Source organism: Biomphalaria glabrata, chromosome 18 (assembly GCF_947242115.1).
Source record: "Biomphalaria glabrata chromosome 18, xgBioGlab47.1, whole genome shotgun sequence".
Classification (NCBI taxonomy): Eukaryota; Metazoa; Mollusca; class Gastropoda; family Planorbidae; genus Biomphalaria; species Biomphalaria glabrata.
Window position 1 is genome coordinate 20,079,310 of NC_074728.1, and position 17,423 is coordinate 20,096,732.

Sequence of the window (17,423 nt, forward strand, 5' to 3'; positions counted from 1 at the left end):
TTATAAATTTAATAATTACTATTCCCACAATTTATGTTTTATTTATTCGTCAAAGAAGGTGAAAGGACACACTGCTAAGGGAGCAGTAAAAGTGGACAAAAATAATTTGATCATTGCTGATGCTAGTGATTTTAATAAGAGGCAGTTTAATCATCTAAAGAGTTTTTAATAAAATCCTTCATCTAGTTCAGATTCAAAACTGATAAGTAAATATTTCCAGTGCATTTTTTTACAGAAAGAAAAAGAGGGCCTGGTATGAATGAGGTTGCTTTATTTATGTTTTGACTTACTTCCTTTATATGCAGCGCCTCATGTAAGCTCAGCTCCATGTACTCCATCACGATGGCGAGGTAAGGCCGAGTCATACAAGCTCCGATGAACCTCACTATGTTAGGGTGCTCCAGCTTGCAGTAGAGCGAGATCTCCCTCTCAAACTGCCTCACTCTCTTGTTGGACATTTGCTGATGCCTGAGGACCTTCACCGCCACCAGCTCTCCCTCTACCCATTCTCCAGCATACACATCTCCGAAGCTTCCGTGGCCGATTTTCTGTGAGCTTAGCTTCAGCTCATCCACGCTGATGACACTCCCTTTGTATCTTTCAGCCGTTGGGTTCCTGTCGAATCCAGAATCATCAGCACCACCATCTTTCACGTCTTCATCTTGATCATCGTCCTCATTTTCTTCTTCTTCTTCTTGTTGGTGAATCTTAAATTGGATCATGTCATCTTTGTGCCTGTCAATGACATCGTGAGACGTGTGCTGGTGGGCATCAAAGTCATCGCAGCTCTCGTCCTCGGCTCTTCTTCGTATCTCATTCTCTCTGTTGACCATTTCCAGGAAAGCGTCAAAGAGCTCTTGGCATGAAGAATCCTTGACATACTGGTCGGCAAAGTCATCTGGTATGTCATCATTCTGTAGAAGAAATGGTTGCAAAAAAAAAGATAAAGGTGACAGTAAATAATTTTTTTGAAAAACCTCATCAAGAGAGAGAGAGAGAGGGAGAGAAACTAGAGAGGGGGTATATATAGAAACAAAACAATATACTGCCAACTTTAACATACATAATATAATTAGAATTTGTTAGTTTCTCTAGTGTAGAGGTTCTCAAACCTTTTTGACCTGAGGACCCCCTAGTCAAAACTTATCCATGGACCCCTAAGTGAAAAATCTACATAATTGCTTAGTATACAAATTAATTAGTCAACAAACACATGATAAATATATAAAACAGCCATGAGGGGCTTTTTCATCAGTCTTAAAATTATCTGATAGGATAAACTGGCTTTTAGCAAAGAAGTTATTTTAATTGTATACAATTTTCATGTTTCTGTCCACACACCCTGGGGATCCGAGGACCACAGTTTGAGAACCACTGCTTTAGTGCATATTAGTATAATGTGTTAAAAATTTAAATATTACTTGGGCACAGCATGGCCTACATTGTGCCGATGTGCCGTAAATCCAAAATATCAAAGATATTTAAATATTACTCATAATACTTACCATATCTAACTCATTCAACTTGGCCAGAAACTCGCCATGTGGTTTAGCAGAGAAGGATCCCCAGGGTTGACCGACTCTTCCCAACAGTTGGTTCAGGGGTGTATCTTTGTATACTTGCTCTTCTTTAGGGATGGGCATGCTGCCCAGAGGCATGCCCACTCTATTATGTCTTCTGTTGTAATCATTATCAGCATAGACTTTCCTTTTTTAAAAAAAAAAGGTACAACTTGATAGGTTCTAATTATTTACATATAGAAGTAACATAAGTAAGAAGCTTCATGTTGAGACAAAAGATGCTTACATATGCAGATAAAATTATAATACAACAGAAGAACTAATCTGAGACTGGTACTGTTGCAGTACATGTATTGACTTTGGAATATGTGAATGGCTGGAAGTCTATTGGGTTAGTTATGTGCTTCCAACAGTAGCCACAATTGTCTAGCGTTATAACCCCTGCCCTTCTGTCATTTGATGCACATATTGTGCGGTGGTTTGACAGCCTGCATGCCTCAATGACCCTCAGAGTTATATCAGTGGGAGCTCATCACTCCTGGCAGGTACTACCAAGCTGGACAAGTCTGTTAGGAAAGAGGCCAGATATAATGTGCACCACCCACTCCAGGACATAGGGGTTGTGCGATAGGCTCACAACCTGTCCATGAAAAAAAATACTATTACAGAAACCATAGCGAAATCACAAACACTAAACATAGTCAAAGGCAAAAGTAGATCTCCACAAAGGAGATTTATGAAACTGTGCAGATATACTCAAACTAATGCTGTAGAACTTTACTTATATATGGCTCCTTTTGTCTCGAAAGGCAATGGATGCGCCCAAGTGAGTCACTGGTTTTGGCTTAATCTTGAGACGGGCAGAATCTGGTGTGGCTAATCAAGCCAATTCTAGAACGGCAGACTTTGCCACAATTCATACATGTGTATGCCTCTGATTTAGGGCTAGCAGACAGGGCAGCTTTCTTTTTTTCCCTCTTGATTAAAGCCGCTTCAATTCTTTTGTTCTCAGCAAGGGTTGTCCCAGCACGCACAGTCTGTCTCCATGCACTCCGGTCTTTGGCTATGTTTTCCCACATACTTTCACTGATGCCTGAGGCTCTCATGTCTCGCTTGCAGACATCTCTATATGTTAGTCTTGGGCGGCCCTTGGGTCTGACTCCTTCCACAAGCTCAGCATATAAGATATCTTTCGGGATTCTACCATCTGGCATGCGGGTGACATGTCCGAGCCAGCGTAATCTCCTTTGTGTCAGGAGAGCATACATGCTGTTCATATTGGCCAATCTCAAAACTTCCTGATTGGAGACATGGTCCCTCCAAGAGATGCCCATTATGCGTCACAGGCAGCGCAAGTGGAAACTATTCAATCTGTGCTCTTGGTACATGTATGTTGACCAGCTTTCACTGCCATAAAGGAGAGTGCTCACAACACAGGCGTTGTAGACTAGGATTTTGGTCGCTGTGGTCAATTTACCATTTTCCCAGACGCGCTTGGAGAGTTTTGCCAATGCTGTGGTAGCTTTTCCTATCCTTTTTGTCAGCTCGATGTCTAAGTCTAGGTTACTGACAATTTTTGAACCCAAGTAGGTAAATTCCTGCACCACTGAAAGGGTGTGGTTCCCAATTTGTATTATAGGTATTTCTGCGACGTCTTGTGCCAGGATTTCGGTCTTGGAGAGACTTATAGTAAGGCTAAACTCTTGACAAGCAGCTGCTAAGACGTTCACTGCTTCTGTAGACCTCCTTGTGAGTGAGATACAAGTGCCGCGTCATCGGCAAACAGCAGCTCCCTTATCAAGATACGACGCCTTTTCGTTTTGGCTTTAAGACGTGCCAGGTTAAAGAGCCTTCCATCGGATCTGCTATGGATGTATATTCTGTCTTCCAGGGATTTAAAAGCACTGGATAGTACGACTGAGAAGAAGATGCCAAATAGTGTAGGGGCCAGTACACATCCTTGTTTTACACCGCTCTTAATGGAGAATGGCCTGGAGGAAGAACTTTCAAACTGAACGGTGCCCTGCATATTTTCGTGAAAAGCTGACACTAGTTTTCTTAACTTATTTGGGCAGCCGATTCTCTCTAGTACAGCAAACAGACCGCTTCTGCTAACAAGGTCAAAGGCCTTGGTCAAATCAATAAAAGCTATGAAGAGGGGCTGCTTTTGTTCTCTGCTCTTCTCCTGTAGCTGCCGCAGAGAGAAAATCATATCTGTTGTAGATCTACCTGCCCTAAAGCCACACTGCGACTCTGGATAAACACGATCTGCCAGGATCTGTAATCGCTTTAGTAATACTCTAGCAAAAGCCTTTCCGACTATGCTAAGCAGTGAGATGCCTCTGTAATTGTTACAATCAGAGCGGTCGCCTTTAGTTTTATAAATTGTAACAATGTTGGAGTCTTTCAATTCCTGGGGGACCATTCCTTGTTCCCAGCACAAGCTTAGCAGTTCATGGAGTGGTTTGATTAGGGCATGTTTTCCAGCCTGAATTACTTCAGCAGGAATGCCATCTCCTCCGGGTGTTTTCCCATGTGCAAGCATGTCAATGGCAATGCTCAGCTCCTTTACTGAGGGCGTTTCGTCTAATTTCGTCAAAACTGGAAGTGATGGGAAGTTGGAAACAGCATTTGGTGAGATGGCGTTTTCAATCTGGTAGAGTTCTGCATAGTGTTCTACCCATCGTTCCATTTGCAGCGCACGATCGCTGATGATTGAGCCATCTTTTGACTTGAGCGGAGCACACTTGCTGGTGTGAGGTCCAAAGGCTTTTCTCACAGTCCTCTTATGTTACCACAGTCGGCACAAGATTGAATATCTTCGCATAGCTCCTGCCAGTATTTGTTAGCACATTGTCTCACTACTCTTTGGGCATTGTTACGTGCAGCTCTGAGCCTTTTTAAGTTGCTTGGGGTGGGATCCTTCTTGTAGATTAGCATGTCTGCTCTCTTGTTCGTAGTGGCAGTTTCCATTTCTGGTAGACTAGCTTCAAACCAGTCTTCGCTTTTCTTGGTTTTGTTTCCAAAGACCAGTGATGATGTTTGGTAGATTGTATCACGCATAAACGTCCAGCTTTTTTCTACCTCAGTCACAGAGAAGTTTTTAAAAGCTTCCTCTAATTTGTTCTCAGATTCGGTGAAAGATCAGGATTTTTTGTGCTAGTAGTATTCAGGCATGATTTTCTTTTTCCCTGTGAAGTGTGGATCTTAGTTGGCAGCAGTCTTGTCCGGCAGGACACTAAAGTATGATCAGTATCACAATCCGTGCTTTGGTAGCTACGTGTCAGCAGTATATTTCCAATGTCCTTTTTTCGTGTCATTATCATATCCAGCTGGTGCCAGTGCCCAGACCTAGGGTGCCTCCATGAGACACAGTGCTGTGGTTTTGTTCTGAAGTATGTGTTGGTAATGCAGAGCTTATGGTATGTGCAGAATTCAAGCAGTCTTTGTCCGTTCTCATTCATCTTTCCGATTCCAAAAAGCCCAAGACAGTCTGGCCAGGTAGTGTGATCTGATCCTACTCTGGCATTGAAGTCACCTAGAAGGATCATATGTTCTTTTTGAGGAATGTTTGCAATGGCTTCTTTGAGGTCTTCATAGAACTTGTCTTTGTCCTCCTGAAGCGAGCATAGTGTGGGGGCATAGGCACTAATTAGAGTGACTTTTCCAGATGCTGTCATCATACTTATGCTTAGTAGCCGTTCCGAGCCATCAACTGGAGGGACTATCATGGGAAGAAGACTGTTCTTGACAGCAAAGCCCACACCATGTATTTGAGTCTCATCCTGTGCTTTCCCTTTCCAAAAGAAAGTGTAGTCAGTCTCGCGGAGCATGCCGTTTTCAGCCAGTCGGGTTTCTTGCAGGGCTGCAATGTCAATATGTAGCCTTTTTAGCTCGTTGTTTATAACTGCCGTCTTCCTTGCATCGTCGATCTGCCTTAGATCATCAGTGAGACCAGGACACATTGTCCTGACATTCCAAGTGGCCAGTCGCATGACAGGGATTTTCTTTTTCAGTTTAATTTTTCTTCTTTTGTTGCTTGGTGCAAGTTTCCAGCCTACTTGTTGTTTTAAACTAAGCTCTAAGCACCCATTAGAGCAGGCAGGCTGTGGCGGATCAGCACCTAACTGACTGGGGGCTGCCCAGGTTGAGGCGGGCGGTAGCTGATCAGTGAGGCGCGAAGACCTCTCCCACCGTCAGAGACAACCCGTGGCGTCCATACATTACGCCAATCAAGTTGGACTTATAACCCTTAACTGTTGTCTCCCGTGTTGTTTTAGCCGCTTTGCAGCAGCACCAGAGTTTCCTCTCCGGGGTGCATTCCTGGGCCTTGGATAAAGGGGTCATGGGTGGCCCATGCGTCATGATCCCTCTCTCGACCTTGCTGATGTGATCCATAGGAACGCATCGCATTACATTTGGCACCAACTCAGTTGCAGAAGCTGCTGGAGGGAATTTCGTAGCTGATACTCCCAACGCCTAAGGGGCTTCACTCCTGATTTTTCCTCGAGGTTGTCTCCTGAAGCCTCAGTACCGCAAGGCAGCGGGGGTTTGAAGTCAGAGTACCCCTCTCCTAGATGAACTGCCTTACTAGGCTGACGAGCTCCATCTGCCCGAAGCTCCCGGTTTCGTGGCGCCAGGTATCCGCCTTCACCCCTTCACCTGTTAGTAAGAGCAGTTTCGCCAGGCTTAATATCTAAGCCACACGAGCAGGCCAGGTGCTGGACTTAGTTGTCAGAGGCTATTTGAGACGCATGCCATTAGGAGTACTTTATAGACAATGGGAACTTAACCCCATTGACACCCCTGGCCATGACAACCCGAACTCTACTTAAACCAATGAAAAAGCAGATCTTAGAAAGAAAGTGAGATGAATTGGTCTAACCCTAAGAAAAGATGCCAACAACAGAGCTAGACAGGTCCTAGAGAGGGGCACCCCCAGCTAAAACAGAGAGAAAGATGAAGCAAGAGGACAGAACGGATCAGAGACAAGCCAGACACTGTGGAGAGTGATGTGCTTTTACTGAGTGATGGTACAAACTTCGCCGAATGCAAAAGAAGCGAAGCTGCGTCAGCCAAGAGAAAGAAAAAGAAAGCTGCCCTGTCAGCTTGCCCTAGCACAGATGCATATACATGCACGAAATGTGACAAACTCTGCTATTCCAGAATTGGCTTGATTAGTCACTCCAGATTCTGCCCCATCTCAAGAGATAAACAAAGCCAGTGACTCATCTGGGCGCATCCAATGTCTTCCGAGACAGAAGGAGCCACATTATGAATGTTCCATGATTATCCTCAATTGTTGTCGTATTCATCCTATACTAAACACAGGCATGTCCTAAATTGTAGTCATGAACACTGTCCTACAATAAACAAAGTTATACTTTCTAAATCTTTCATAAATACTTACAATAAAAATTTTAAAGACGCAAAAATTATTATGAAATAATAAGCAGCCTACTTCTTAAGAATAGTATGAATTACTTTAAACCTTTGTTGGTGTAACTTTAAACCATGTGCCCCCCCCCCCCCCCCATAAATAAATAAGTATGTGAAATCTTAAATAGAAATAAACTAACTTATCCTCGCGCTGACGTACAATGGGCTTGCCAACTCTTCCTAGCTTACGATTTAAATAGTTGTCTTTGTAGCATCTGAAACAAAATTGAAGAATGAAAAACACATTGAAAAATAAGTTTAAATACAAATTAACAGCTTCTGTAAACAAAAACAAAAAAATATTTTGTACTTTTTAAATGTATTTATTTTTAAGCATTCTACCTTGTGTTCTGTGAATTCTGGTAAATGGCTGAGCGATTATTTCTGAAAAAAAAAAAGGCAATTTTTTTTTCAAGAAAGTTAAAGCAATTATTCTCCCTAGTAAAGTTTTATGTCAAGTAACCTAGTTGTCCTAGAGATAATGCACATGACATATGAACAACTTTAAAATGTGCAAAAGATAACACATATCTTAAAAGACGTTACTTCAAAAAAGAAGATGATTGCGTCCTAGGTGTGTCATTAGATCAATCTAGTCTTTCATGGTAAAAAATGGACTTCATGGACTTAAAATCTACAAAGTTGCCAAAGATATGAAACCATCTTAACCATCTTACCCTTTACTGTCATCACCAAGTCTGTGTACAGCAGTTCCCTTCTCTAGACCCACACGACCCAGACGTCGATTAAGAGCGTTGTCGGCATAAACATTAGAAGTACCAGCCTCCTTAGCACTTGACCTGAATGTTTTGGAATTGATAAAGGCAGTTCAAAATTGTTATATAGCTATAATAAAATTGCAAACAAAGACACAACTTCAAAAAATGTTAATTTATTATTATAAGCAATATAACTTTTAAAAAAATCAATTCCTACTTTAAGTTTAAATACAAGTAGATCAATTCTGATCTGATAGAATAGAACTGGATCTGACTAGATCGTTATTGAAAAAAAAAAGTCCAGTATAAGGATCGAACCCACGACATTCACATTATCAGCACAAGCTGGATCAACTTTGCTGCAGGCTTCAGGGGATTCCAGTCTTATAACAATTGACCAGCGTTTGAGATTAGCCGTAGTACATTGATATGTAAGTTTAAGATTGTGAAAGAACATTTCCCTGTGAGGAAATCTCAGCTTATAATTTTTAAGAACCAAACATTTTTTTTTAAGCCTTTGCCATTTCGATTAAGAGATAAGAATATTACAATTCTTTTTTTTTTTTATGGTGGTGGTGGTGGAATTAATATTGATTAATAAATAGGATTTCAATGACTACATTTAAAAGATAAAGAGAGAAAAAAAAATTGTTTACCCTCGGCTCTCATTGACTTGACTGTGTACAGCAGTTCCTTTTTCTAGGCCAACTCGACCCAAACTTCGATTGAGGGCATTATCGACATAAACATTAGAACTAAAACTGTTGGCACTGGATCTATATGTGAACACACAAAAAAATAATCCTTAAGTCTTTCTAAGTTCTTTAAAAAGAACAAAATAAGTTTTATTCAAAATCTCTTTCATACCATTTCTCTAATGTTGTCAATATCTAATTAGTAGGGTTTAAAAAGGTTGTTTTTTTTTTAAGTCTTTCTAAGTTCTTTAAAAGAACAAAATAAGTTTTATTCAAAATCTCTTTTATACAATTTCTCTAATGCTGTCAATATCTAATTAGTAGGGTTTAAAAAATGTTTTTTTTTCTATATGCCCAATAGAGGCTACTCCAAACCACATTTTTTTGTACTTTTTGCTATGTTAACGCATTAAAGAGATACTTATGCAAAAAGTTTTGAGACTTTAACTCATCTTTGTATTGTTCTACATTTAGCCTCTTGCCTCAATTTATTTCTAAGTTAAAAATTGTTATCATTAGTTTTAGATGTAATAATTGGTTGGGTTAGTTCCAATCAGGAATCTTTTTATGCAGTTTTAGTTCAGGAATTTTTTAGGTGAAGCAGTCTCTCGTCATATTTACCTTTCAAAGGTAAAGAAACTGCAAAGGTAAAGAACTGCAAAGGTAATTGGATTCATGTTGTAATTACAACAGTCTATATTCATTTCACTTCATGAAATTCTATTTGAGGCCGTAAAGATGATCTCACAGACTACAGGATATACCAGAAAAGGTCATGGCTTTCAGTGAAGCAGGAAATAAAAGCAGACCTCAAAGTAAACCACCCAAAAAACAAAAATACTTAAAGTAAACAACAAACCAAATGGAGACATATAACTGGATTCTCAGACCATAGACCAACTAATAGTTTTATTTACCAAAGTCAGCATGTCAGGTGGAACAGATGGAGACATTAGATGTCGAATAATCTAGAACATTAGACATTCACCCACCTGAGGACAATATGGATATCTTCCCACATTTCTAAGAAAACTAAAATAAGAATCCTTAACTCTTATGTCAAGGCAGTACTACTATATCAGGGGTTCTCAACCTGTGGGTCGCGACCCCCTTGGGGATCGATTGACGATATGCCAGGGGGTCGCCAAAGACCATTGAAAAAATGGATTGTTATTGTCTATGCATCTATTGCTGTATGTGTGTGTGTGTGTGGGGGGGGGGGGGGGGTCGCGGCAGAGTGGTGGATTGTAAAAAGGGGTCGCCGAGCATAAAAGGTATAGAACCGCTGTACTATATTGTCTGAAACATGGAGACAGACCAAACAAACAACATATCTTGAAAATACAGTGGTGTGACAAAATAGAAAACACAGAACTATGTCATATGGGCAGACAGAGAAATATAGAGGAACAGATCTAGATCTTAGAAAAAAAAGTGGAGAGGGATTGGTCACACCCTAAAAAAAACATGCCAACAACAGAGCTAGAGAGGTATTAGATTGGAACTTTCAGGGCACAAGAGGCAGAGGAAGACCAAAAAAAACATGGCGATACAGTCTAATAGATGAAACTGAGAGAGCTGGGACAGATTGAAAAGACTAGCTTTTCTCAGAATGTGTGAAGTGGTTGTTAAGGAAAAACTGGTATAGAGTTCAAGCTTTGGTGGAGACCCTGAAGTGTAAGAATAAATTTTAATGTCTTCACCTTGTCTTATTAGAAGCATGGTGGCCATTCAGTAAAGCACTTCGCTTTGGAACTGCTGAGCATCGGATTTTAATACAGTCCAGTTGAGGACAGAGTCCACATAACTCAAACTTAGTTGGGAAAATGTAAAAGGCGATTGGTCATTGTGCTGGCCACACGACACCCTCATTAACCGTGGGCAGTAGAAACAGATGCCCTTTACATCACAGATAGATTGCAAGGTCTGATAGGGTACTTTACTTTATCTTGTTTCATTTAACATTATATATGAATTTCTTTACAATATATTCATACTAACAAATTTTGGGATATTTTGGATATTTGGCACTATTTCCACTACAAAATATAAAAGATGTACATTTTATTTACTTAAACTTATGTTGTGGCAATCTACTGAAAGTTCAGAAAAAAAAATGTGTATATTTACCTATGACTTGTGTCACCTTTACTATGAACAGCTGATCCCAGTTCCTTGCCTACTCTACCAAGGCTTCTGTTGAGAGCATTGTCCACGTAAGTTTTAGAAACAGAGCCGGACCCACTGGATCTGAAATTAAATAAAAGTTAAATACAAAGTTACTTTAAAGTTTTACTATTCTTTTGACTATATCTGAAGTAGATCAGCTAAAGGTCAATTATACTTTTTTAATTCTTATAAATTATAGCGACATTACTGCAAAAGAGAAAAAGGTAATATTTAAATATTACGCTGTACCATAGATCTAAGTTTTAAAACTATCTTTAACTTTTGACAGGTTTTGTAGCCAATGATGAAATTAAAAATTAAACAAAAATAAATTAAATAGATATCTAGCATAAAAATGTGATATTTTGGGTTTTTGGCACATTGGCGCAATTAGTTAAACTAGATATATTACCAAAATGAAAATAACTAGATCTATTCTAGGTCTTGAATAAAACTGGAGCATTTTTTTCCACCAAAATAATCCCAATTGGATTATATATTATATATATATAGAGAGAGAGAGAGTGAGAAAAAATTATTTAAAAACAAAATATCATAATAGTAATATAGATCAAAGAGGTGTCATAATAAATAAAAAGTTATGAGGAATCCTCATATTCATTAAAAAATCAAAGAATTTAAAAAATTTTAATGCTAGATCTATCTTTTGTAGTAAAAAATGAATGCAAAAATTACAACAAAATAAATAACTTTTTATTAAATCTAGATCTTTAGGAACAAAAACCTTTCTAGATCTAAGTAGAATTACAGATTTATGTGAATCAAAATGGAGCATCTTTCCACTCAGTAAAATGCTAATAGTTAAAAACTTAAAAATGAAAAGTTATCATGGAACCCCAATTTGATATTAAACAAAGGATTAGGATTTATTAAAAGAAATTTTTACAGATCTATCAAAAGGAGCACAAAACTAAAATGTTATAACTAGGTCAAATCAAAAATTGTGGTTCTCCAGTGCTGGTCACCAAAAGGTATTGGTTCACTAAAAAGTCAATATATCTCAAAAAATTCTAGACTAATTGAAATGTCACAATTTTCATTTCATTTAGAAATGGTTAAAATGTATTGTGACAGATTGAGCTTGAAAGGTACATCTACAGTGTAATTTTAAAATTATATTATAGTAAATGTTTGAAATAGTACACAAAATGGTATCTTTTGATGTAAAACAGAACACCTGGGATAGGTTGAAGTAATATTGTACAACAAGGAGTTTCGAACAGACATTTTTGTTGAAATGAGTTTTAAACACTATAATGGCACAAAGGAAGATGGACTTACTTTGTACAAATTAGTCCTAGCATATATATATATATATATGAAATTTATATAAGAAATATGTGTGCCTTTATGTTTGTGTCTTTCCAAATATTTTTATTACAAAGCTTTTATCTACTCACTTTGTCTTTATCTCTGGTAAAAGTGTGTACACACATTATTTTCCTCACACTCACCCTCTGATTAAGTTGAAACTTTACACAATTTTTATTGGCTTAGACAAGACATGAGTAAATAAAAAAAAAATTTAAAAAAAAAATTTTAACAGTCAATTACTTACAGGTTAATAATTATTTACCAACAAAGGAAATTAATTCAGTATTCACAGATATGGCTAGATTTATAGGGTTTAGTCCCCTTAAATAATTGTTCATGTTATTTCTCCCACGATTCTTATTGTGGTCCACCCGTAGCCTATATATACCCAAACCCCAAAGTTGTACCATCGCAAATTATTATTAACAAAAATATTTTTAAAAATTTAGTTTGTACTTATAACGTCACTCCCCCACCAACAGAGATAACTTTTTATTCATGATCACAGGCCAAGGTGTACGCAAATTAAATTTAGCACAAGACTCTCCCTCTACCATAGGCTAAATAGATTGATATTATATACATATATATCTTTTTATTATTTGGGTCTAGATCTATTGATCTTTGTGTTGATATAATAATGAAAAGAATATCTTACCTTTAGCTTAGAGGAAATAATTTAAGATCCCCTTAGAAATAATTTTTATCTTGTAACAAACACAATTTTGGCACAGATTGTCGCCTTTATGTCTGTCTGGGTCAGTGTTAGGTCAGAGTAATGTCAGTCAGTTTCAATAATTTAAAAAAAAAAAGGTTAAGATAAAGATGTTTCTTTTTTTTATGATAGAGTAACTATATTTGAATGTAATATAGATCTATATAAAATGATATGGTAAAGATCTGACTTCCCTCCAAAGTCTCTCAATGTTCTGCAGGTGGGCATTGATCTTAGGGTCCACAAAATTAAAAGATGCTGGAAATCCTCATTAGTGAGACAAGAGTGTATGCTTTCCAGCAATCACCTATAATAGTGGTCCCAGGGTCAATGTTTGCTAAAAAAAATTAATGAGGGTAAGAAGCGTTGAAGCATCCATCAAGATGACTAGATACAAAAGAAATTTTTGGTACCTCATTCAATACCACTAAAAATTCAACTCCCTTCTATTTGCCTTCCTCTGTTTCACTTCAACCTCCCATTTTTCAGTTCGCCAATCTCCTTTTGTGGCCTCTTAATTTACCATCTCTAGTTTGAAGCATGTAATCTGCAGAGAAATGAGCGCCAGTCAATAGATCAACATGTTTTTCTGCTGATGTCCAAATCAGTTGCAATTATATTATTTCTTGGGGAGTAATCTAGTGAGACTAAGTTGCCAACTCTTCTCTGAGAGATATGTGCATTGTCAAACCAAACCATGTTGGTATGTAAAAATGGCACAGGATAGAAAGTAGCGATGTCCCAAAGAATGCTGTTGAATGCCCCATCACTTGTTTTGCCTCTTCGCCGTCTCAACAGAAATTCATCGATATGACTCTGCATTAGGTCATCAAATGTTCTGCTCATCCGTTTCAATTTCTGTTTCATTGATTTCCACATTTTTTCAACATGGTTAGTAGTGGGGTCGGTTGCCGGATCAACAAAATGCATCCTATGGTTGACGACATTGTGTTGATACAGGCCAATGGGAGATTCCATTATGAGCTGCCCATGCGTCCCAATGGATCATGGTGCCAGGCTTGATGAACTGCTGAACAATGGAAAGCAGAGTATCAGCAGAACGATCTGCAACAAATACCATGAAGCCCTTGTTTTTGCGCGGGTCAATGACCCCCCAAAGACCCATTTTGGAGGTGTGTAATAACCGACATGATTCTTTCTTCTGGCCCCAACCATCTCAACTATTTCCGCAACATGTCAAACTCCACCAATATGTATGGTGTGGAGAGTGAGATATCTCGTGCATATCTCTCCTAAAACATTGTACCAATCAACTACTGTCTTACTGAAGAATTTTAATGTCTCCAAAACCGTTTTGTTGGGAGAGGACATGCTCCAAAAATAGACAAGCAAAACAAATTTGCCTAAAGACATCTAGATTTGGAAAGAAAACTTCCTTCCGTGACAGAAAACTTTCTTCCTTTGTTAGTGGAGCATCTAAGGACGACGTTGCTATCTTTTTTATCGGGGCTGGGCTGCTGATCTCAGACATCTCATGGCCACATTCAGGGACAGGACAATAAGCGGTTTTGAAGGAACTCTCGAGCAGTTCCTACTTCACTCACAATGTTGACAATCTCAGTGGTATGTATTGTACTAAAATAAAGCAATAAAAACTTCATGACACATACACCTGTATTTCACAATAAAGAGCTCGAAACATCAAACAGCGGACCTGGAGGAAGATGGATCTCCAGCTGTTTGTACCAATCAACTACTGTCTTACTGAAGAATTTTAATGTCTCCAAAACCGTTTTGTTGGGAGAGGACATGCTCCAAAAATAGACAAGCAAAACAAATTTGCCTAAAGACATCTAGATTTGGAAAGAAAACTTCCTTCCCTGACAGAAAACTTTCTTCCTTTGTTAGTGGAGCATCTAAGGACGACGTTGCTATCTTTTTTATCGGGGCTGGGCTGCTGATCTCAGACATCTCATGGCCACATTCAGGGACAGGACAATAAGCAGTTTTGAAGGAACTCTCAAGCAGTTCCTACTTCACGCACAATGTTGACAATCTCAGTGGTATGTATTGTACTAAAATAAAGCAATAAAAACTTCATGACACATACACCTGTATTTCACAATAAAGAGCTCGAAACATCAAACAGCGGACCTGGAGGAAGATGGATCTCCAGCTGTTTGTACCAATCAACTACTGTCTTACTGAAGAATTTTAATGTCTCCAAAACCGTTTTGTTGGGAGAGGACATGCTCCAAAAATAGACAAGCAAAACAAATTTGCCTAAAGACATCTAGATTTGGAAAGAAAACTTCCTTCCCTGACAGAAAACTTTCTTCCTTTGTTAGTGGAGCATCTAAGGACGACGTTGCTATCTTTTTTATCGGGGCTGGGCTGCTGATCTCAGACATCTCATGGCCACATTCAGGGACAGGACAATAAGCAGTTTTGAAGGAACTCTCAAGCAGTTCCTACTTCACGCACAATGTTGACAATCTCAGTGGTATGTATTGTACTAAAATAAAGCAATAAAAACTTCATGACACATACACCTGACCTTCACAATAAAGAGCTCGAAACATCAAACAGCGGACCTGGAGGAAGATGGATCTCCAGCTGTTTGACACCAGGACCATTTAGATCTACAAGACTTGGAAAACTGCAAGTTGCAGCAAAGATGATAAACATCAACTGCGCCATCTTAAGAATCAGCGAGTCAATATGGACTTGTTGCGGGAAGTTAGCGGTGAATATGCCACACTCTTCACAAACCTGCATTCAACGTCATAAGAGGTCCTCATCTGGAACCTACAAGGAAAGAGAGATGGCCCAGAAATATATATGGCGCCAAGATTTGGATGCAGAAGCCAAGCATCTTGCCCAGAAGGATGAGACAGCTGGCTGGTGTCCTATACCCCAGACGGAACCAAAGGCAATAAGATAATGATAAAGTCACATAAGTATGCGGTTCATTTCTTTATGAATTGATATTTTTTATAAAGAGTCTTGTGGGTATAGAGTACCTATTTAATGTCTTTACACACTAGCCCGCTCACATCCGTTATTCTAACCATTCGTCCATTGTCATTATGAAAAGTAAAGAAAACTAAAACAGATGCAAAATAGAGCTGTGAGATTAACAAATTTATAAAGTAATAAAAGTAATTAAAGCAGTCCACTATCTACAGTGCCACCAGAAAATTTCTTTTATCTTATTAGTCTCCATCAGTTTGCCATCACCATCGTGTTGGAGCTGGTCTTGCTTCAAAAATAACAAGTTGTAAGCCATATATCTATATGAATTCACTTAAAGAAAGTTGAGATTGTGAAAGATACATTTTTTTTGCACATCCCTAAATTAGCCTAAAAATTCTAGATTTAGATTCTAGACCTACTTAAACACTTTAGTTAGTTACTAACCTAGACCTAAGTTAAAATCATTGGCAACAATGGTCATTGACTAGATAGTTACGTAGTAACCGTTACATGATAATGATGGTATTACTATTTATTACTATTAGTAGTAAGTAGTGTACCGTAGTACTAGATAGTAGATCTACTACTATACTAGTAAATACTACTAGATCTAGTAGTTAGTAGATTTTATATAATATTTAATAATATTAATATACTAAATATAGACTAGATTAGATAGTAATAGTATAGTCTAGATAGTATAAATATAAATTATAAATACAGTCTTATACAGTATAAATACTCAGTGAGTATAACCACTATGAATGACTATAGTATAAGTATAAGTACGCCTATTAATCTAGGTTTAGAGTTTAGATTATTTAATAGCTAGATTCTAAAAAATTCGTAGCAGTCTGACTTCGTCATTAAAATGTTGTCAAAGTCTGTGTCAGCTGACAACCTGTGCAGTTACTCGGAGAAATATCAGCAAGTGCCATAATAACTTAAAATAGATCTAGGTCTAGAGTTTAGAGTCAGTTTAGACACGAGATGATCATCATTATTATGATGAATTGTTTGGAAAACAAAAATGCTTGAGTCTAAATATATTTTAAGAGTAATATCCCTTTAAAAAAAAGTATCGCACAATTTAAATTATAATTTCTTTTAAATAAAATCCTAAGTGAAAGACCTATATTTTTGATAAGGTACTCCAGCATGCAGCAACTTTAAAATTATTTTCAAATTATCTCTTGATGGGTTGTTTATATAAAAGAACATTTACATTATAGTCAATATATTTGTCACGTTTCAGTGCGCAAGCCAGGAAAGGGGGTCTGACCAGGTCATTAAGTCACAACAGGGGAGGATTGGGTGCCTAATTCGGCCCTGCCATTACTTACTATCGGCCTACATCTTGCAATCCACATGACAGGCATTCATTTGTACCTGCCATCATAATATGAAGACTTAAAGTTTGGTAAGTATCGAAAACTGAGCTCATTCACACTTTAACTGACGTAGCCACTGAAGGAGGTCATAGCATATATTAATTGGTCCGAGTAGAAAACTTTATTACATGATTTTGAAATCAGGCCTATACTTGAAAATACTAAAAGAGTAAAGCATAACACTTGAAAAAGGAACGAGCTAACTATTCGCTGACACATAGTCCAAAACAATTTCTTTTAAAACGTTTTTATCCATAGCCATTAACATTAAAAGGAGATCTATAAAATTATTTAAGAATTTACTGTCATTTCAAGTGGCCCATTTGGTGGCGGCCCCATCGGCCCAGTCTGTGCCAACTGACCGGGCATTTGCCCGAATGCCAATATAACAAGTCCGTCACTGAGTCACCTTGAGTATGGGTAAGAAACCTGCGTGTTTATTGTTAGATTTAAAAACCTCAAAGACCTTAAAGCGATATTAATGTAAACAAACGTAATTTAGA

At 38.1% G+C, this 17,423-nt stretch overlaps 1 protein-coding gene across 2 annotated transcripts in view; it reads right to left on the bottom strand.

Annotated features, from left to right (window-relative positions):
* LOC106052697 (uncharacterized) overlaps positions 1–17,423 on the bottom strand; it is a 38,952-nt gene that overhangs the window by 1,488 nt on the left and 20,041 nt on the right. For both annotated transcript variants that reach the window (XM_056017226.1, XM_056017225.1), the window contains 7 exons: positions 10,504–10,623; positions 8,335–8,454; positions 7,637–7,759; positions 7,302–7,343; positions 7,100–7,174; positions 1,506–1,707; positions 291–914 (listed from right to left, as the gene is read on the bottom strand). In XM_056017226.1, the coding sequence (XP_055873201.1) occupies positions 291–914; positions 1,506–1,707; positions 7,100–7,174; positions 7,302–7,343; positions 7,637–7,759; positions 8,335–8,454; positions 10,504–10,623 (1,306 nt within the window). The remainder of the gene's footprint in view (positions 1–290; positions 915–1,505; positions 1,708–7,099; positions 7,175–7,301; positions 7,344–7,636; positions 7,760–8,334; positions 8,455–10,503; positions 10,624–17,423) is intronic.